At 39.0% G+C, this 21,736-nt stretch overlaps 1 protein-coding gene and 1 pseudogene across 3 annotated transcripts in view; one reads left to right on the forward strand and one right to left on the reverse strand.

The window, feature by feature from the left end:
- Nucleotides 1-21,736, forward strand: part of CA8 (carbonic anhydrase 8 (inactive)) — a 93,957-nt gene that overhangs the window by 6,967 nt on the left and 65,254 nt on the right. For all 3 annotated transcript variants that reach the window (XM_074318547.2, XM_019716202.3, XM_074318548.2), the window contains exon 3: nt 7,461-7,585. In XM_074318547.2, the coding sequence (XP_074174648.1) occupies nt 7,461-7,585 (125 nt within the window). The remainder of the gene's footprint in view (nt 1-7,460; nt 7,586-21,736) is intronic.
- Nucleotides 11,106-17,354, reverse strand: LOC141568643 (ubiquitin-conjugating enzyme E2 variant 2-like; annotated as a pseudogene).

Consider the following 21,736-nt stretch of genomic DNA (forward strand, 5'->3'; position numbering starts at 1 on the left):
TTGCAATGGAATTTTTGAAAACTCTTGGCTCCTGTTGGTCTCTGACACATGACCTCCTGATATTTGTTCTTAATTTTGATGGACTTTTTTCTGCCAGGTCTTCATTCTCCATTATTCTAAAGTCACGGGATTTCTCAAGGTTTCCTCCTCGACCTGCTTCTCTTGTACAACAGGCACCCCATAATCAGTGCACTCATACAGTTTGGTACTTTCTTCAGTGTGCTGTTTTCCAATAAGACAGCAAATGAGTTTAGGACAGAGGCTGCAGTCACCGATTCCCTGAGTGGAATGAGCCCTTGGAGGGAGGGCAGCCTGTCCAGTGTCTCGTTTCAGATCCTCTGGTAAGTGGCGGGGCGTCCTCAGCTCGATCAGCTCAGAAAAGGAAATTCATTCCTCACTGAGGAAATCCATTTTGCTTTTGAGTAATTTCAAAGATAAAAAAGTGTTGTGATCTCCTTCATTGTTTCTAGTTTGAGATTCTGGACCTACCAGAACAAATATAATTGTGCTTTCACATGACATCTTTTAATATATTGATTACCATCGTCATATTGTGAAGTTGCCATTTTTTCTTTTCAGACATATTAGTTCCTTCAACTGTTCCTCGTATGATAGTCCTTCATTCATTAATACTTATTTATTGGTCATTGACTACAGGAATTACAAACTCACTTGTCCTTGAGAGCTAGACAGGCATTACAAATGAGAGCAGCCAGGAGAGCAAAACTTGTAACTAGCTATTGACCCTCTGCTTTATCTGTATGTTGGGAAGCAGTAGGGACTGGTGGGGACTGTGGGAAACCAGCAAACTGCAGAGAGCATGCCCAGTTTGGCAGATGTTTAAAGTGTCAGGAAAAGCTGGAGAGAGACGTGGACCTGTGAACCAAACACACACATTCACTGGCTTCATCTGGCCTACAAGGTACAGTTGGCAATCTTTGTTTTACCTCGTGCAAGGTATTCCATGCCTTTGCTAAGGCAAGTAAGGACCACACGCAATGCCGGCTCTCAAGGAGGTTACAGCGGTAGGTTGTGAAAGGTAGGTATCTAGGAGGAGGTAATTTTGCCTGAGATTATTCAGAAAGGATTTGTGGAGGAAGTGACATTTGCAGTGGTCCTTGCAGGGTGAATAGCATTTGGATCCAGGGGACTGGGATGTGTGGAAGAGAGAACACGATGCTATGGTTATCGATCAAAAGACATGACTGTGGCTATGGGAAGGTCTAGAGAGCGTCAGGGAAAGGCACATCGTTAAGGACATTTGGAAGGAAAGCTTCATTCATATTAAATGAAGTTAATGGAAAATACAACGGAGAGGTTATGTTGGAGCAAGTTCATGAGGACCTTGAACCAACTATAAAGACTATAAGAAACTTCTTTTCTGTAGGATAAAGTCGTAATCAGCATGTTGCTGTAGGAAAATCAACCTGGCAGCACTGAATAAGAGGGGATCTGGAGAAACTGGGAGTCAGGTTATTGTATGAGACTCAGTTAACCAAGACTGCAGCTATTGTGTGGGCAGTGCCAGTGGAGAGGAAGGGATGACAGAGAGCTGTCTGAGATGCCACCCGCAGAATTTCAATGACTGGTTATGTGGAGCAGGGGAGAGGAGGGCTGGGCTGGGGTGGAGCCCCTATGACTGGTCCATGGTTTGGATCCTGTCACCATTCTCCCTCTGCTCTGAGCACATTTCAAGGTGGCAGAGTGCCTCCCAACGTGGACTTGAGCCAAGATTCGCATCCCAGGTGTGACCTGACCAGGCGGTCAGTCCTGTTATCTCCCTGAGTATGGAGAGTTTTATTAAGGCCGCCACATATATCATGAATTTCTCTGTGGGATGCGTGAATTGCTGCACTGCAGGAATCTTAAGTTTAGTGTATACAAAGTAAAATGGGACATGCTTATAAAAAGTAGCTTAAGTATAAAAATAGAATTATAGATACCCACCTGAGTGGTTTCACACTTAAGTTGTGAAAAAGTGTAAGACTGCCTAAGCTTGTGCAATAGAATGTCATTCCATCTGATGACCAGCAGTGTTGAGAGTAATGACATTTTTAATGGGCCATCGGTATGGGAGAAATTGCTAATCAAGATAGGTCATTTGTGCCCTTCACTGTAACTTATTATAGCAACCTTAATTAGAAAATTTTATTTCTGGGTCTTTTAGAGTTCTCAATATTAATTTTAGGCTAGATTATTATTATTAATCATCCTTTTAGAAAATGACAACTTTTTATAGTGTTTCTTGGCAACCTTGCTGATTTAAAGATGAAGTTGTCAAAAGTACCTTAAAATTATTTTTACTTAAGAAGAGGCTATGTATTATTTATTTATACGAAATGTCGGGCTTTAATTTTTTTATGATTATATTTATTATTAGTTAACTTTTTGGGGATTTCAATGATCTGGACTATTGTCCAGCCTGCCTTAATCTGCTTCATTTTGCTTGTGTAGACTCAGCTTAACTGGCCTTCTCTCCATATTGTTGATGATATTTATTCTTTAATATGAAATAAAGCTGTAGGTTAAAAGCTGGAGACAATAAAAATAATTGAGTTTTGCTTTTGAGATGTCAAATGTCAAAAAAGAACTACTTAGTACTATGTTTGGAATGTTTTATGAATACGTTTCAGATTCCTTAAGTTAAACAGGATATAAAATCTTTAAACGTACCGAGAATGACCTGTTTGGGCCTTTGGATCCTTTGGGGGTCCATGGGGGGCCATTGGCGCTGGTCTCCCTCCCCGTTGGAGACTTGGCTCTGGCAGGCTCTGTCACTGGCCTCACCGACTTTGTCTGGGGTTTGACAGCAGCTCTCTAACCAGTGAAGCTTGCCGTTTGCTGGTCCACTGTCCATGCAGACATGTAAGTAATATCTCCAAATGCAAAAGTATTAGCCCCCTGTTTAACAGCCATCGATGATTGCCTGCCTGCTAAACTCCAGCCCCTGAGCATGGGCTCAGGTCCCCTCCAGATGCTAACACTTTGGGGCCTGCCTTTGGCCATTGGTAACCTGTGCCTTTATTCTCTTGGAACACACTCAAGCTGTTTCCTGTCTCTGAGCCTTCCTCAGCCTCTTCTCTCTGCTGGAATGTACTTTCTCACTTCTCTAAGCTTACTCTTCAAGGCTCTGCTTAGCTGTCGTCTCCTTTGGAAGGTTCCCTGACTTTCTGATGCCCCTTGGTTTTGGCTTGACCCTTGCTGGGTGCCCTCCTAGTACCTTCTGTACTTCCCCTTACTCTCCTGATGCAATTTATTTCAACCATTAAATTCAGTTCCGTAAGCACTGCGAATGCCTAGCCAGCACCGAGACTAACGTTGTTTTTATACACTCGGTGTCAGCACAGCGCTGGGCATGGAGGCCATGTTAAAACCTGTGTGTTGAACTCAAATGAAAAGAAGTGAGGGGGAATAAGCCTTGATTAAAAACAGCCTGTGAACTATCTGGCAAATTTGTCTTCAGCAAAGGATTGTAGAAGCTTAGGTAGATTTAGGTAAATATACATATATCATGTCTTTATGGGGTTCCAAATTTTGCAGAAGGATCTCTTTTTACATCTCATAAGCATAATGGGCATTTCTGTTAAAGAGCATTAAAGAAAATGGATGCAGTAGCAATGACATCAGTTGATTTTGTATTCTTTTCACAAGTTTGTGATTCTAAAGAAACAGCATGTCATCAGTACGAGTTTCATATTGTTTCATTGTAATTTTATTGAGCTTAATGACATCACGACTAATAAACCTGCCATATAGTGACAAAATATCACTCAGCAAAATATGATAATCATAAATGTAGGGAAAGTGTGTACCTTTTGGTATGACTGGTTTCCTTGTTTATAAAGAAAGCTATAAAAAGTCAGAATAATGCCGTAAGAGGATGTTGCAAAATGGGTAAAACAGAGCTACTCTTTATTTTTAATCTATAAACAGTCATTCTTGGGGGATGAACAGGTAATGCTTTTACCTGGCACCTCATAAAATTCTGAATTCAGTATTTTGTCATTTTTGATGGCTTTGTACGGCCATGTGATTTTAGTGTGGTTTAACCTGGGATTATTCCTCAGCAGAAAAAGTGCAAGGTACCCAGTGGCTGATTCCTGGCTGAAAACTGCCTGTTTGTCACCTCTCCCTGGGGACCAGGCTTTGTGCTCATTTTCAGCCTAATAGAATGTAAGATCCGCGAGACCATGGAGTTTTGTCTGTTTTGCCCAAATCGATGTGTCTTAAGCACTGAATACAGTGCCGGCTGCAATGTAGGTGATAAAAAAATATTTGTTGAAGGGATGATTAAATGGACTCCTGTGGGCCTTGAACTTCTCCCTATCAACACATTGATCTGTGGAGTTTGAATTTCCAGTTATTTAAAATGTAAACGTTATTCCCAAGTTTTAAACTAAAGGCTTTATTCCTGTTAAAGAAATACTAGGCATTGATAAGATGGGGGATATATTTTTGAATCATGGATCTCTCTTTGGTCCCCTGAAATCACTGTCCTCATCAGTTGTAACATCCGTATTTATAAAAAAATACCAGTAGACTACACTGTAGCAGTTTCAGAAATTGGTGTTGTGTGTGTGTGTGTGTGTGTGTGTGTGTGTGTGTGTGTGTACTGAGTATACACAATGAAGAGGCTTTGGGGAAAGAGCTTTTTAAATTAAATTTATTGGGGTGACAGTGGTTAGTAAAATTACGTAGGTTTCAAGTGTAAGATTCTGTAATACATCATCTATATATCACATGTGTGTTCCCCACCCAGAGTCAGTTCTTCCATCACTACACATTTGATCCCTTTTACCCTCATCTACCATTCCCCTCCCCCCTTACCCTCTGGTAATCACTAAACTATTGTCTATGTCTATGGGTTTTTGTTTCTTTATTTGCCTTATTCCTTTGTTGCCTTCAGTTTTGTATCCCACATATCAGTGAAGTCATAGGGTTCTCGAGTTTTTCTGTCGGACTTATTTCGCTTAGCATAATTATCTCAAGGTCCATCCATGTTGTCGCAAATGGCAGTATTTCATCTTTTCCTGTGGCTGAGTAATATTCCATTGCGTATATACACCACATCTTCCTTATCCAGTCATCTATCGAAGAGCACTTTGGTGGTTCCCATGTCTTGGCCACCGAAAGTAAAGCTGCAATGAACATCGCAGTACATTTGGGGGAAAGGTTTTTTCCTAATCTTCCCGTTTCATATGAACTTTATTTAGCGGTACTCCTCTTTCTCTTTCATTGGCAATGTGGAGCTAAGCCTCCTCCAACACAAATTTTCACTTTCTTTTAAAAGTAAAGTGTTATAGGGCCCATCCCTGTGAAGTGTCAGGTCAGGTTGTGCCCGCACTTGGGGTAGGGTATGTTTTCTGGTTCTGATGAGGCAGGGGTGCAGAACGAGACTTCCGAGAAGCTTTTTCCTCTTTTTGGTTTGGGAGGTGTGGTGCACGGTGGGTAGACGCCAGGCCTCCTTCTTGGTTTTCTTTAAGACCAAATGTGAACAGCCAAAGGAAAGGAGTGCATTTTGAAGTTATTCAGACACTGTGGTGTTCTGGTTAACATAAGAACATTTCATACCTTCTTCCATCCGCAGCGTGGATGGTTATTGAAGAAGATACTCAGTGAGCCTGCACACTGCAGCTCTGGATATCTGCAGCCCTTTGTGAACCCTGTGTTTATTTACTTTTTTTTTTTTTTTGGACTGTTCTGGGAAATAGGATGAGGTGTAATACTCAAAGGAGGGACTGCGGTTTCGAAATCTAGGCTTAAAGTACTCTGTTTCTTTCTTTCTGTTTTTTTTTTTTTTTTTTTCCAGTTCATGCTCACAGATACTGAAATGTGGTTTTCCCCATCCCTGTCTCTCTTTCTGGGATGTGGGTCAGAAGAGTCGAGTTCCAGGCTCCTGGAGCTTGCCAGCTGGGTGACCAGGGCTGGCCACTCTGAGCCCCTTTCAGCCCTAGTTCTGGTCCCTGTCAATGGGGATGATGGTAATGCTGACCCTTCAGAGTTGTTGTGAGACTTAACTAAGACCAAGTCTGAGGAAGCACATTAAAACCATGAGAGATAGTCTCTTAAATGCCATGCATCGGCACCCCCTTCCCCTTAAGGTGAGGTTTATGCACTTGAAAAACTAAAATTACTTTTTGCTACTGATGCAGTTTGTCTTCTTTGAGTTGGTAGAATGCTTAGAAGCCAATTGGTAGGGCACTGTTCTCAAGGACTTTGGGACATTTGTTTTTGTGATAGCCTCATTTCTCCATCTCTTTTCTTCCTGTCTTTCCCCACCCGCCTTTGCTCTTCTTTCTAATTTATGCTTTCTGGCTGTATGATATGTACCTTGATATAAGCAGACTTAAATTCTCGGAGCAAGTTATTGGATGAAGAATCAACCAAATATTGCAGCACCAATTCTCTTCTCCTTTGAGTTTTTGAGTAAGAATGGACAATAAAACTGTTCCTCAAGAGAACAATGTGGACACTGTTCCTTCCTCCACAACAGCAAGTCAAGTGTGAACGCTCATCTGTTGGAGAGAGATCCCTACTGTGGGAATGGGGTGAATTTTGTCAGCCCTTTGACTGAAAAAGAACCCATAATTCTTACCTGATCTTATTTAGAATGGTTTTACAGGGAAAATGCAAACAACCTTTATTTGTGTTGAAATTGGCCATTGTAATAAACTTTATTTCAAGCTTCTCCATATGATATGGGGGAATGTTTAACTAAAGAAAGTATTTTATTGCTTCAAGACAGGTTCTTGTACAAATTTATTTTTCATTATCATTTAGAGTGCCCTAGTTTGGAACAAAGTTCTGGGTCATATCCAAAAGTGAGAAATAGACACAGGGCCCTCAAGAACTAATGTTACTATTTTAAGTATTGTTAATATTTTATCACAATTTTGTTTTGTTTGCATTGTATGTGACCCTGAATGATTTGCTTTTTAAGTGTGATTTCATTGTAGAAAAATCAGATTGGCTTAATAATAATTCTCTTCATGGAAAATTTTGTTAGCTTATACCTGTTCTCTAAATTGAAAGCCTACTAGTGCAAACAGATGATCTGTAAAGGTTTAATTTATCGATAAGGCCTATAGTAAATTATTGAGACTCAAACCATATTCTTGTCTTCTGATCTGTTCTAAATTTATGTCTCTGGAGTATAGCTATTGTGTTTGTTTTCTTTGTCTAAAGTTAACAAAGTTAACGTTAAATGATATACATATCATTATCAAGTATTTCAGATTCTGGGAACTTCTACTGTATCTGGCCAGTATAAGAATTTCAGCCAAACCCACATGGGTTTGTGAATTCATCTCACAATTGTGATATATTTCTATTTTGCTATATGAATTTACTCTATAGAACTAATGAGAGTTTTTTTGGCAAAACACGTCCCCAGTGTTTATATTGCTGTGTTGATAAATATGTTTGAGAGGTAATTAAATAGAGTTTATTTTCTTTTTCAGTTCTATCGGGAGGTCCATTGCCTCAAGGGCATGAATTTGAACTGTATGAAGTTAGATTTCATTGGGGAAGAGAAAACCAGCGTGGTTCTGAGCACACAGTTAATTTCAAAGCTTTTCCCATGGAGGTAAGAATAACAAATCATCTCATAAAATTCTTATTGTTCATGTAAAGTATTTAGTGACTTATTGAAAATGGTTTACTTTAAAAGTAGATGCATAGCTTTTGAATTTTTATCAATTTACATTAAAATAAAAAGTGCTTAATGAAATGTAAGCTTGGGGCAGCAAATAGAGCTGCCCAGGACCTTTAGTGGGCTCTTGGCCATAAAGGTAATCCATTAAGTATAGCCATTAAGTTTCATCCTAGTAGCATTACTGTTATAAAAATTCTGCTGCCTCTGCAAATTCAGTAGATCACTTTTGTAGGTGCGCTGAGTCAATGATAAACTGAAAACAAATAACTTGTGGAGAAACCTCAACAGTAATTAAAAGTCTAGTTTAGCTCTGATTAAAATTGGTAGGTTGGTTCTATTCTCTCCAAGCAATTAGAGAGAGGAGAGAGATATTTTGGAGAGTCATTCTTTTGTTTAAAGAAGTCCCTCCCCCATTATCTTCTTGGTCAACTCCTGCTCTTTTTTCAGTATCTAGTTGAAGTATCATTTCTTCCTTGGGAGTTTTTCTGTGTTCCTTCCCTAAGCAGAATTAATTTCTCCCTCTCCTGTGCTCCCAGTGTACTTGGTAGATGGCTGCCATGGCCCTGATCTTACGGATTGTAAGCTTAATGTCTAACATGTCTTTCTCATTGACTGTGGGCTTCTGTTATGGACTGAATATTTGTGTCTCCCCCAAATTCATGTTGAAGCTCTACCCCACCCCAGGGAGATGGTATTGGGGGTGGGGCCTTTGGGCAGTGATAAGAGTTAGATGAGGGTGGAGCCTTCATGAATGGAATTAGTGCCCTTATGAGAGTCCAGAGAGAGCTTGTTTCTTTGCTTCTGCTATGTGAGGACACAATGAGCAGATAGCCCTCTATAAACCAGAAAGTGGGCTCTCGTCAGATACCAGGTCTTCCAGCACCTTGACCTTGGACTTCTCAGCCTCCAGAATTGAGAAATTAATTTTTGTTGTTTAAGCCATCCAGTCTGTGATAACTTGTCATACAGCCCACGCTGACCAAGACAGCTCTTGAAGAAAAAGTCTCCCTCTCCTTCTCTTTTTTACTCGCATCATTTAGTCCAGTGCTAGAAACATCAGAGACAATCCATGCAGGTGAAATTGAGGAGATGTCTCTGTTGCTCCCGGCCTTGTTTATATTTTGTTCTAGAAGGACCTACAATTCTTTCCAGGAAATAGCGTTTCAGTGGCAGTGAACAGTATATTTTTGGGGATGCTGGGATACCAGTGTTTGGTCTCTGTCACTCTCAACTGCACATGTACTTAACTGTATCTGGAAATCACTACTGTATATATAAATGATATGTATACTTCAAAGAATGAAGTTAGAGGAAGTATTTCTCAATATGACTTTAATTATAATAATAAAAAACATCTCTTTGGAAGCTCAGGATATCCCTTCCATTAAAAAAGACAAATCTTAAAAGTGGAATATTAAATGTTTTGACAATGGAAGGGAAAGACAACTGCCGTATGTTGAAGAGTATATGAGGTATGTGAAAGTGAGGACTGTAAGAGATCGCTTTTGAAGGCCTTGATGGGGAAGGTTGGGTCTTCAAATGTTACCTTTCTAGGGGTTTTGTCTCAAAGCCTGCAGACATCCTCTCACTTCTAACTGCCTTCAAACAATTCCTCCTTGTGTCTGTGTCCCTTTGGCTGTTGCCCTGTGTGAGGATGAAAAGTTCACATCACATGCATCAAAGAGGAGGGAGGACACAAAACAATCCGAAACAATAATACCCACTGGGTAGTGGGGGGCAAAGTGGGGGGTAAGAAACACCCTGGACTGTCAGGGTTTCAGCCCTGCCCTTTGAGTTGGAAAGGCCACTTCATCATTTTGTCTCCACCAGTCCTCAAAGACACACTCTAATAATAAAAACTTTAGGGGAAATGGGAGTAATTGGGTAGGTAACAACTTCTGGATGGGTATTCAGTGCTTTGCTTGTGACACACCGAATTTACAGCCTTGAGAATGTTTTATTAGATTCGGCGAGTCAGTGGTGTGTGCTCATTGCTCTGCAGGTGAATAGTATTTCCGGACCTAGTGTCCAGACTGGTCTGGCTCCTTGGTGGCGTTGTCACTGCTCTGGGCCATTAACCACAGGTAATGGTTTGTTTCGAGTGAAGGTTAAATTTTAGTAGTAAGGCTTTATTTCTGTAGAAATATTTAACATCACGGAATTACTGACTGTAATTTTTCCAAAATTGGTGATGAATGATATTTATATCTTGTGTTATCCCGGGTTATCCCTGAGCCAATCCTAGAGAAAGTACTTGTATCAGTCATCTGATGTTTGCTCAGTGCTATACCCTACGGAGCCGGTAAATGCTGTGGGTGTGCAGAATTAGAGAAAGGTATCTGCAAGCCAGGTGTTTTCTGTTTTTTGGGTTGCTTGCTTGTTTGTTTAATGGAAGCTGTGACTACTGATCTGGGATTCAAGGAGGGGAGGGCTCGCATGGTGTGCTCAAAGAGAGGTGAGAGGGGCTCCACGTAGAATAGCCCAGGAGGGAATGAGGTGGCTAGTGAGAGAGGTACGAAGACAGCTTGTCACTGGTGCCCTGGTCCTCAGCTGCCATCAAGGGCCACCTTGAACACAAGGGCAGAGCCAGCGGGACAGTGGAGTGTGAAGGGACCAGGTACCCTTTATTTATATTTAAAATAATTAAAAATATTTTAAAATATATTAAAATTTGTATATTAAAAATATAATGTATTATATTATAAAATAAAAGATAATATATAAAATATATTATAAAATATATAAAATTTTATATTAAAAATATTATGTTTTAAAATTATATTTTTAAATATTTAAAAGTATTAAAAATATATTTTTAGGGTACTCTCCATATTTTATTTATGTTTTAAGATTAACTTCAGTCTCTAAATCACACATCTATACATTCTTTTTGTTGATTTCACTTAAACTTAAATGGATGGTTTATTAAATGAACACTGTAAATAAATATTTGCTATGTCATTACATCTAACACAGGAGTGGCTTTTAACAGAAATTCATCAACTTCCCTTCTTGGCTTTTTAAAATTATAAATACAGGCATAAAAACAATCCTGAATGTGTTTGCATACTGCTAGTAGCCAGAACCAACATTGCTTCAAAAATTAACACAATTTGTGCCTTTAAACCATTTAAATTCTAGCTCTTCCGTTAAACGAGATGGATAAAGCATGCCATTTCTGTTTTTCCTTCTTGAGATTTTCAGTTTTCAGAAACACACATTTCTCACCATGCTTTCATCCTGTAAACCTGAGTTCTATTATGAATACTCCAGGTTTATGCGTAAATGACAATTCCTTAACAAGAAAAGTAAACTGTTCTCCATTTTTCTTCCTGTTACCTGGAAACATAATTTTACTTAATGTGTGGATATTTTGCTTTGTGATATTTAATCAAGACAACAACCTGAGTAGAAGGCTGTTGGTTTAAGTCAAGTTTGAGATCCAGGCACATTAATTTCTGTGTGTTTGCCCTTCTGGTGGCTGTGGAAGCATATTTCCTTTGTACACCATTAGACGTCACCTCTTGAAGCCCAACTTTCAAAGTTATATGAATTTTGCCATTTTGCTAACACTGGTGTGCTCTGTGCATCTGCTAGAATTATTTATTCCATTCATATTGATTTGTGTTACAAATATAATGGATGGAAGAACTTCTAGGTACTTAAGTTCATGTTCAACTTTCAGGCTGTACATTCTGTTTTCATCATTTGTCTGTGGAGACTGTCATCTTCTTTAAGTAAGCCTAACTCTGTGGTCTGTATAACTGTTGGTAAATTATCATTAATCTTTATACATGAATAGCGATTTTCATACTTCTGTGGGAGAGTACTTTGCAGGCATTTAGATTTTATGCTGGATGAGTAAAATTAAAAAAACAAAGGAGATGAGAGATCAACAGAGTGGCCAAGTTTTATTTTTTCTTTTCCAAATAAATGTTACTAACTTTGCTGCCCCATCATTCTATAAAGAGAGGATCTTTAAGAGCTGAATGTAGGAAAGATATGATCTGAGAATAAACACAGATCTATAAATTGAATAGCTTGAGCTTTTAAAAAACTCACTGCGTTATTCCTGTTTTTTTCAATTCACTACAGATGAATGATAGTTTTATCAGGATGGGCACTGGTCCTGCCCACAGACCGGCAGGAGGTCATGTGTGGTGGGCTGACTTTCTTGCCCTTTGGACCTAAATAAAAGTTTATTATTTCAGAGTGAATTACCAAGAAGGAGGCACAGCATATTGTAGGGCAGACTCTTATCTTTATTTATATTGTATTAAAAGAGCAGCTATTGCTTTGTGTATTCTGGAAAGGCCCAAATGAGCTATTTATGAAAAGTTGAGTGCATTAGGAAATAGAAAGAAAAAGTGAGTTTCATTGTGCAGAGCAGGGTTCTTTAATTGTGAAGCGTCCAAGTCTTGGTTGCAAAATAAGCCAATAGAACATGAAGACTATATCTCATAATACATTGCCAGTTCTGAATATCACATCCCGCCAACCCCGGCCCTCCCAACGGCTCCTCCTCTCCCCCCTCAGTGTTCCAGGTCTCCAGATAACCTGTATTTCTTCTTCTCTTTTCAGGCAAATAATAGTGTCTACCATTTAAGTGTTCTTTTAGTAAAAATGGCCTTTTGGGGTGCTGTCTTTCAGACATTTACATATTCACATTTATTTTACTATTATGAGGAGATACAAGGAAGAGTTTGCTTGGTTAACAGTGAAATGATGATCTTTTCAAGTTGTTTCACTTCCATGGGCACCTCAAGTAGAGCTTCATGCTTGTGAATCTTTTCCAAAATAGAGACTTCCATTGACTTTCCGAAGAAATGTAAGAGGATGACTGTAGTGAGACAGGACCCGCTGAGGATTAGACATGTAAGATAAATAATTAAAGAGTTTCTTTCTAGAAAGAACTTTAGAGATCACCTGCTCCAAACTCTTGTTTAGCATAGGAGAAATCTGAGGCTCCAAAAGGTTAAGGGTCACAGGGTGCCTTCGAGGAAACCATAATGTATGGTCCGGTGAAGAGTCGATTTTGGTTGATGAAATATTTCCTCGATTATCATCTTTTCTCTAATGCTTTAGCTTGAAAGAGACAACACGGCAGCCTTCATCCTCACCTCCACCCCTGTGGGGAACTTTTACATTTACTTGCACCCCACTTCCGGTCGGCTGTTTTAGCCTCGCCTAGGTGAAGCTGTGCCATCGCCCCCTGGCCTATAGGCTATGCAGACAAAAACCAGAGTGGTTTTGTGAAGGTAGCGGAGTGTGGTATTGGGAAGGTGGAATCCTTGCAGCCCCACTGAGAACTGGGGTGCATTTAATGGACCATCTATTCCCCCCACATTGCTGAGTGCACACCTGAGGTCAGAGGGTTAGGTGTAGCTCAGGTCACACACCTAGGAGATGGCAGGGGCCCGTGAGACCTGTGAATTGACTTCTGCTCCAAGGAGTGCTTTTTTTCACCTTCCAAAGCTATTCTTACTAGGCAAGTCCACTCTCGTTTGAGATTTTATTTGCAACGGTTGTTAATACTTTGGATTGAGATTGCTTTATGGGGAAAAAAGAAAGCTTGACATGAACAGGAGTTACGACTGATACTAAAGGAAACAATTTGAAATTTGAATGTTCGGCCTCTCTGGAAAGTTTTATTATTTTGAGCAGAAAAAGGAACATTTTGTCTCTAAGTGTAGTGACTATTATGATTATTATTAGTTGATATTCTAAAATCTTCCACAGGGCTAGTAGATTGAGCCTCCTAGATAAACAGATATTGGAATTAGAACCTTGTGTGATGGCCTCTTCAGTGGTCATAATTTTGAAACTCCCTCTCACATCTTAGTAAAAAAAAATAATATTAATAACAAATTTTATGTTTCCTGAATTCTTATAAACACTTGCCTTTTAACTCCATAAAAAGCATGGTTCCTGCTTTGATTCAGCATGTTAATTTTTTTCATTTATTAAAATGCATTTAGTGCAGAAACCTCACAGTTTACTAAATGGAAAATAAATGTTAATGCTGAGCAAACAGAAGTGTTCTTTTAGCTGTGCCACATGCTGTGGCACTCTGCCTTTCCCACTTAGAAATGGTAGTGTATAATGCCACTTTGACCTTTGAGTGGTCACTGTGAACCTACCTTTGATTTTTTGTATTTGTATTTCTTTTAGCAGATTGTTCTTTCTCATTGTTTGAAGATGTGCAAAGGGTTTCTTAGCGAAGTAAATTTGAAAGAAGCATTGACATTGTAGCTGAGTTTATGATGTAAGGCAGATTTGTAGAAAATGACAAAATTAGTTCCAATAAATGAATATGATATATAATTAATTTATAGGTGGTTATAGACTTGCTACAGGTAGAAAATATTTTAAATTGGGGTCTAACAGATCTAAATTTTATAGTAAAATAGATCTCTTAACATGCCTTTGATTAAAAAAAATTGCCATTTAAATATATAGTGCATAACCAAGTGACCAACTTAGTAACTCCTTTCCATTTTTTTGTCCATTTGTCTGTTTGTCCGTCCATCCATCCATCCATCCATCCATCCATCCATTTGATCAAGTGTTTCTTGGGAACCTGCTCTTCAGGCCCTTGGATGAGTGATAGGGGTACAGGCATGAGTGCAATAGACAACTCATGGAGTGTTTATTGCACTGGGGGTGTCCAAATGCATGTATGTGGTTTGTCTCCTCCCCCTTTCACTTAACTTGATGAGTGTTTAGAAGATACTGAGTATTTCCATGGCATTTAAAGGGTCTCGTACCCTCTACCTTATCTATGTAGTATGCAAATTCCAGCCACTAGAAGCTAATTAGAGGAAGATTTTTCGAAGGCTTTTATTAGGAAGCAAATATGTTATTTGAGATGTAAATAGTTGTAAACCAAACAAAATATTTATCAACTAGTATGTGAAAAGCACTATGCTAGGTATAACCCTGTTACAGGCAGTTGTAGGCTAGATTAACTACGACAACTGAACACAATTAGAATCAATGAGATACAGGATAGGAAAGGTTTGATGACCAGGACAAGTCAGGAAGGGTTTAGGTTCTGGAAAGCTGCTAGAGAACAGGGCAGCGGTGCTTCTTCCTGTATTAACAGTGGAGAGTCTTGTATAACCATGTGGGAGTCAGGATGGTAAGAATTTAGGCTCAGAAGTCAGAAAAACCAGGATTTAAATCCAAGCTCTGCAACCTTGGGCAAGCTAGTAAACCTCTTCCAGCCTTGATGTTCCTGTCTAGAAAAAGGGCTGGAAACTAGCCCAGAGGTTGCCAAAGAGTAAACCTTTCAGTATGTATTTTCTGTTATCAGGAAGAGATGAGGGGACATCAAAGGGACTAATGTGGTTGTGATGATAAAAATCTTATGAAATAATCTGAGGGGGAAACCAAACACTTTTTTGGTACTACAAATAAGAACTGCCGAGTATAAGATGAAAAAAAAAAGTTTGAAGTATTTTTTCCTTTAAAACCTTACTCCCCCCTTTAGTTGAATATATTATATTCTACAAGTCTAGTCAATAGGACATTTCCTGGTCATTTTTCCTGACATATCTTTTTATGATGATTATACAAGCATATCCAATAAAATTTATATTATCAGATTATTTTATAGTGAAAATGAAATAAAATTTTCCTGTGTATAATAGTTGGATAACAGGATGATAAAACTTCTAATTGAATAAAAGGAGATTTTTTTTTAACTCCATAAGATCTTAACCAGTATAAAAACTATGTATGTCTTTCTGTTTTATTTACGAATGCCAGCTTAAAATGGCGTAGTGCTGTTAGTAAGATAATTAGGCTTTCGTCACTGCTTTGCTATGCTTGAATACATTTTTTATCTTCTTAAGGCTGCACACAACAGAAACTCACTATGGAGTCCTAGCACAACATACCACGAATCCTAGGGGAAACTGGGCTCTTTGGTGCCATGGTTCCCTAGGAGGCAGCTTGCTCTGGTGATGTAAAGTCTGAGTCAGGGAGAGCGCCACTCTGAGTCCAGCTCACCATGGTGTTTCCTATTGGACGTCGGTGTAGCTGTTTAACCTCAATTCCTTCACTGGTACAAGAGGATAACACAATTGTACCTACATTTAGGAAACTGAGGGAGAGGCTGTAAAAACTAATTGTATAGTGTTAGAAGCACCATACACCAAATATCTCATAGAGTGGTGGAAAATGTTGTTATAAACACAATCTGATATTCACTTTTTAAAAGTGTGTTAAGGGCATGTAGATGCCTGATCTCTGCACAGTACACCTGAAGCTGAATAATACTGAATGACAACTATAATTTTATATATATATATATATATATATATATATATGCATGTATATTTATATATTTGTATGTATATTGTTACAGGAAGCGGAGTACAGCATTAGGAATAGAGACAGTGGAAATGTATTGGCTCTGTGCGAGGTCAGAGGGATAGTGGATGGGGGGAGGGGGGTTCACACAGTGTGAGGGATATAAATGATAAACGTCTAAGTTTTGCTTTGTCTTGTGCACCTGAAACTAATAAAATTAAAAAAAAAAGAAAATAGTAATTACATCAAATAGTAGGTAATGGTCTATAAAAAATCATTTGAAAATAATAGATAAAATAATTGCTTATCAGAAACATTATCCGAGTAGAAATAGTTTGGTTATGAATGAATTATGACAATAAGTGTAAACAAAAAAACCTTCAACTATGAGCACATTTTATTTAACTTAAAATACCTAAGTTATCACCTTAAAAATAAATAAATAAATAAATAAATAAATAATAAATAAATAAATAAATAAAAGTGTGTTAAAGGCATAATTACCTTTATTGGATGTAAATATTGTAACTTAGGACAATATAGCTGTTCTGTTTTTTGTTTGTTTGGTTTTTTTAGAAGCCTTGAAATGAGAAGAAAAAAACAGATTTAAACTGTTGACTATAAACATTAAGTATAGAAGGAAGGCATTTATGCTTGTAATACCTGACAAATGAAAGGTGGACCTTTTTCATCAATTAATGTTTTCATTGAGGGACCCTAAGGCAAGTACATGCTCTAAACCCAGCTTAACGAAATCACTTAGAGCTCTGGATGAGAGAGTTCATTCAGTGTAACCAATTTATTTGGCTTCAGAGTTAATGTATTTCCCATGAATATTCCTTGGTGAATTATATAAATCAGTGAGTTCTCTGAAGAGATCCCATAAAGAGATCCCTTCTCCCTAGCCCGAGTTCTGAACAAATTAGGAAATAAAGCATTATTAGAGTCATCAGATGGAGAATAAAACATTACCTCTATTGTGGATAGAACTACATTGGAGACAGCTTAGTGTGACAGAGGAAAGAAAGGGTCACCCACTAGGTTATAGGCTAGGAAGGGTGGTGTGTGTGTGCGTGTGTGTATGTTTCCAAATAGGGTTTATTAGCCTGCTCTCTGGTAACTCAAATTTCAAGAGGAAATAAAATAGGGAGGAGTGCGTTGAAGGAGTGGAGAGGAAGGCCAGCCTTGTTTAGGGAAAATGAGGCATTTCCTGTTAATAAGACCAACTTTTCCAAATTCTCCCACTTTAAAATTCTATGACATTGGACATTAGCAAGAGACCAACTACATCTGGGAATCAGTGAAGGAAGTCCCATTTCCCTTTATTGCAAGTTTGTTCATTTTACCCATCTGGGACCATGTCCCTTTTTGCTTGCTGCTCCATTGTCCCGAAGATAGTCACAGTTTTCCACATTCTAGAAGGAGCTACGGGGGTGGGGTGAGCAAGAATTTTGAAGCATATGTAGCATTTAATTTATTTTTCTTTCTAACTTCAGTGGGTTTTTGCCCAATTCACCATCGCAGCTTGGGCCAATCATTGTTTCAACCAAAGGCATAACTAAGGGTGGTTTATGGATGTTTCATTTTTCAAAAATTGTGACCTGGGTTCAGGCCTTAAAATCATTAATCCTATTCCAAATTTGGGTTGTACGACACTGGAAATATTTTGCAATAATTTTTAAAAATAAATGTTACTTATCCACCTTGTTATGAAGAACAAATATTACAGATTTTTATCAGTGGGCATTGTTCCTAATTAACTTATCAGCCCTAACATGCTTTAACTGTGTTCCCAATCTTGCCAGTTTCTAACCAGTCTAGAGCTTGACTATATGAAAGAGCTTGACCATGTTTGTCAGTGGCTTGGGTCATAGTGGAATAAAGTCTATACCATTAGTATAGGTATAGCCTGTAGGGCTGCTTCCTGTGTAGCAGTTTCTCTGTTTTCCCCATGAGCAAGTGAAAAGAGATATTATTGAATTTTGAGTCTTTTGGAAAGGCAAGCTGGTGAAGTGGTTCAGTTAACATTTAAGTGTCTGTATTTAAAGCCAAATCCTTAGAGAAATATAAAATGTAAAAACACAGCATTTGTTTTTAATGATTGTTTAGTCTGGTTGGAAGAGATGGAATTAAGATAGAAACATGTGAAAAGATAGCAATTGAAGGGTTAAACTACAACATAAAAAACAATCCAAAACACACTTAGGAAGTAACTACTATGCATTTGCTGCTGTGGTTGGTGCTAATGTAGGACAATAAATGGGAAATAATCAAGGTCTAGAAGAAGTCTACATTCCCAACAGGCTGACAGACATGTTAAAAAATGGCTATTACATGTGAAAATAGCTTTAGGGGATGAAATATAAAAGAGGACACATCCTGGAATTTCTGCCGATATCAAAGAAAACTGGAAAGGAATGAATATTGGGGCTGGACCTTAGATTAAAAGTTTGCTGGATAAAAATGACATGGATCGAAAAAGAAGAGGTGGGTGCGAGAGATGCAATGGAGGGCAGATAGATAGGGCTTGATGAGTGATCAGGAAAGTACAGTATGATGCTGAGAAATGAAACTTGCGTACTTGGAATAGTGATGAGACAATTAATAGGGAAAAAAGGGAGTCAGAAGATGAGGTACCATGGTGAGGAGAAGCTGATTAAGTCGAGTTAATAAATGATACTAGTTTAACAAAAGTCACTTTCCCCTGTTACTGTCAATACTGCTTTTAATCCCAGAACACTCTCAAATGAGGTAAAGAGCACCAGTAGTTGGTGTCACAGTTCCCTGAAAAGTTGTAAAGATGCCCTTAGCTGTAGGAGGTAGGATGAGGAGATAAAAATGTGTGAAGCTGTACTTAGCCTTATGTAATTTGAGTTGTAATTAGATCTGATCTTTTCCCACCCAACGGAAGAGTGAATTAAATGGAAGATTACTAGATTTTAGCTTTTATTTATTGTCAATTGGAGTTGATTTGTTTACTTATGGGGAATTTTTCAGCTTTAAATTTTTATCCCCTCTTTTTAGTCTAATCCAGCAGAACCTCTCCTTTTTTCAGGGCCTTTTTCTTTCCTTTCCTTCCCTCTTCTTCCCCCCCCCCCCCACTCTGATTCAAGCCGTTGCTTCTCAGTCTAGTTGTGTAGGACATAGCTCCCTGGCCCATGCTGGTATTATGAGCCTTGTGCTCCTCTCCCCAGCTGAGGCAGTCGGTCGCCTGCCCATTCATGCTGGCTGCTCATGGTAGCTCACAGCAGCTCACAGCAGCTCACAGCAGCTCACAGCAGCTCACAGCAGCTCACGCCAACCCCCGGCTGCTCACAGCAGCCCAGCTCCAGGGAGAGCTGTTGTTCACAATTTTAGCTGTAGAGGGCGCAGCTCACTGGCCCATGTGGGAATTGAACCTGTGACCTCGACGTTAGGAGCATGATGCTCCAACCACCTGAGCCACCAGACTGGCCCGGCCTTTTTCTTGATATCTGTGCTCCTTGGAATTTCCAGAACTTGCTGTTATCAGGTGCTGTTCCTGGAGCCTCTCTCTTCCTCTGACACCTTTCCCAGGGCCATGTTACTTTTCAACCTAGATGTCCAAATCCTATCAATGTGCCTGATGACTCCTATAAGTTTCTGTATTTTAAAACTTAGAGGAAGTGGCAGATAAAAAAGATCTCGACTGTGAAAACAACAAATGAAGATGCATCAAATTACATGGATAGTTACATTTGCATGTATCTAAATTTTAATAGAGCTTTATTTTGAATTTGGTGTGAAAACCACATTTGTGCAAATAACAGATTTTTTTAAAGATTATTAGAATTTGTCTATTGGCATTATTGATCTAGGTGAACTAAATGCCTCTGGAGAAGTAGATTTTTTGCTTCTTGATGCTACTTAAATTTGAGCCCTCTTTATAGGAAGAATTATCCTTGGTTGCTAGAGTTTAATGTCAGAAATATGTATATCACATCTCTTAATTGAATAAATATTGAATCCTGTGGTGACAAAGATTTGAGAGAATGGCAGGTGACTGCCTTTCTTTCGCTAACACATTTTTTTTGGGGGGGGGTGAGGGGTGGGCTTGGGGAAGATAATGGGTATAAAATTAGACTGACCAACTACTATAATATTTTTTGGGATAATATTCAGTAAGCATGTACATAATGTTTTATGCTTAGCAAAAATTGGGGCGGCCAGACAGCTTGGTTGGTTAGAGTGTGAGCTCTGAACAACAGGGTTGCCAGTTCGATTCCCACAAGGGCCAGTGAGCTGTGCCCTTCACAACTAGATTGAAGACAACAAGCTGCTGCTGAGCTGCCGGAAGGGTGGCCTGATGGCTCAGTTGGTTAGAGCGCGAGCTCTGAGCAACAAGGTTGCCGTGTGGGATGGTGGGCTGTGCCCCCTGCAACTAAGATTGAAAACAGCGGACTGGACTTGGAGCTGAGCTGCACCCTCCACAACTAGACTGAAGGACAATGACTTGGAACTGATGGGCCCTGGAGAAACACACTGTTCCCCAATAAAAAAAAAAAATAAAAAAATAAAAAACAAAAATTAAAAATAAAATGAATGAGATTTTGCGCAGAAGGCTTGGGAGCACTGTGTGTTGTTAAATGACACGGGGATGCCAGGAGAGAGAGGGAATTATAGGAAAGATGTTAAGGTCGACCATAGTTATGCTGAATTTGAATTTGACATTGGTTGAGATTTGTACATAATTAAACTGAAAGATAAATTCTAGGAATTTTCACATTTGGAAGTTTGGTTTGACTTCTAATAGAATTTAACTTCCTGGCATATAGTGGGCTGTAAGTAAAACAGGTGCGTGAAAGAGTAGATGGAAAGTTCTAGGCATAGTGCCAGGTGCTGAGGATGTAAATAGGACAGAAATATCTTGCTCCCACCTCGGGGACTCTGCCCTTGCTCTGTCCTCTACCTGGAGTGTTCTCCTCTCAGGTAGCCACATGGCTTGCCCCTTCAGCACCTGTGGGTCTCTATTCAAATGTCACATAGTCAGTTAGGCTAACCTTAACATGCAGCCCATGTCCCCTTTCTCTAATTTGTTTTTCTCCATAGCTTTTCATAGTAATTTAATAATATATAAGTATATAGTTATTTATACATATACAAGGTCACACAATTAAGTTTGTGAACTTGTTGCAATGATGTTGCTAACCTTTTTTGATATCAGACAGATTATTCATTATGAATTTGTACCAACTGGACACCCAGTTAACCAAGTTTACTATTTGAAAGTGCTGAAAAGGCTGCGTGAAGAAGTTAGACCAAACGACCTGAACTTTTCGCCAACAATTCATGGCTCTTTCATCACGACAATGCACCAGCTAACATGACACTGTCTGTGAGGGAGCGTTTAGCCAGTAAACAAATAACTGTATTGAAACATCCTCCCTACTCACCTGATCTGGCCTCCAATGACTTCTTTCTTTACCTGAAGATAAAGGAAATATTGAAAGAAAGACATTGTGATGACATTCAGGACATCAAGGGTAATACGATGACAGCTCTGATGGCCATTCCAGAAAAAGAGTTCCAAAATTGCTTCGAAGGGTAGACGAAGCACTGGCATCAGTGCATAGCTTCCCAAGGGGAGTACTTTGAAGGTGACCGTAGTGATATTCAGCAATGAGCTATGGAGCACTTTTTCTAGGATGAGTTCACGAACTTAATTGTCATAACTCGTATACTATATATAGAACATATAAACATGGCTCTTTCATAGTAATCTCTTCTAGCTACAATTTAGGTGACCTT

Source organism: Rhinolophus sinicus, chromosome 7 (assembly GCF_057876585.1).
Source record: "Rhinolophus sinicus isolate RSI-liver-muscle chromosome 7, RSI-T2T, whole genome shotgun sequence".
Lineage (NCBI taxonomy): Eukaryota > Metazoa > Chordata > Mammalia > Chiroptera > Rhinolophidae > Rhinolophus > Rhinolophus sinicus.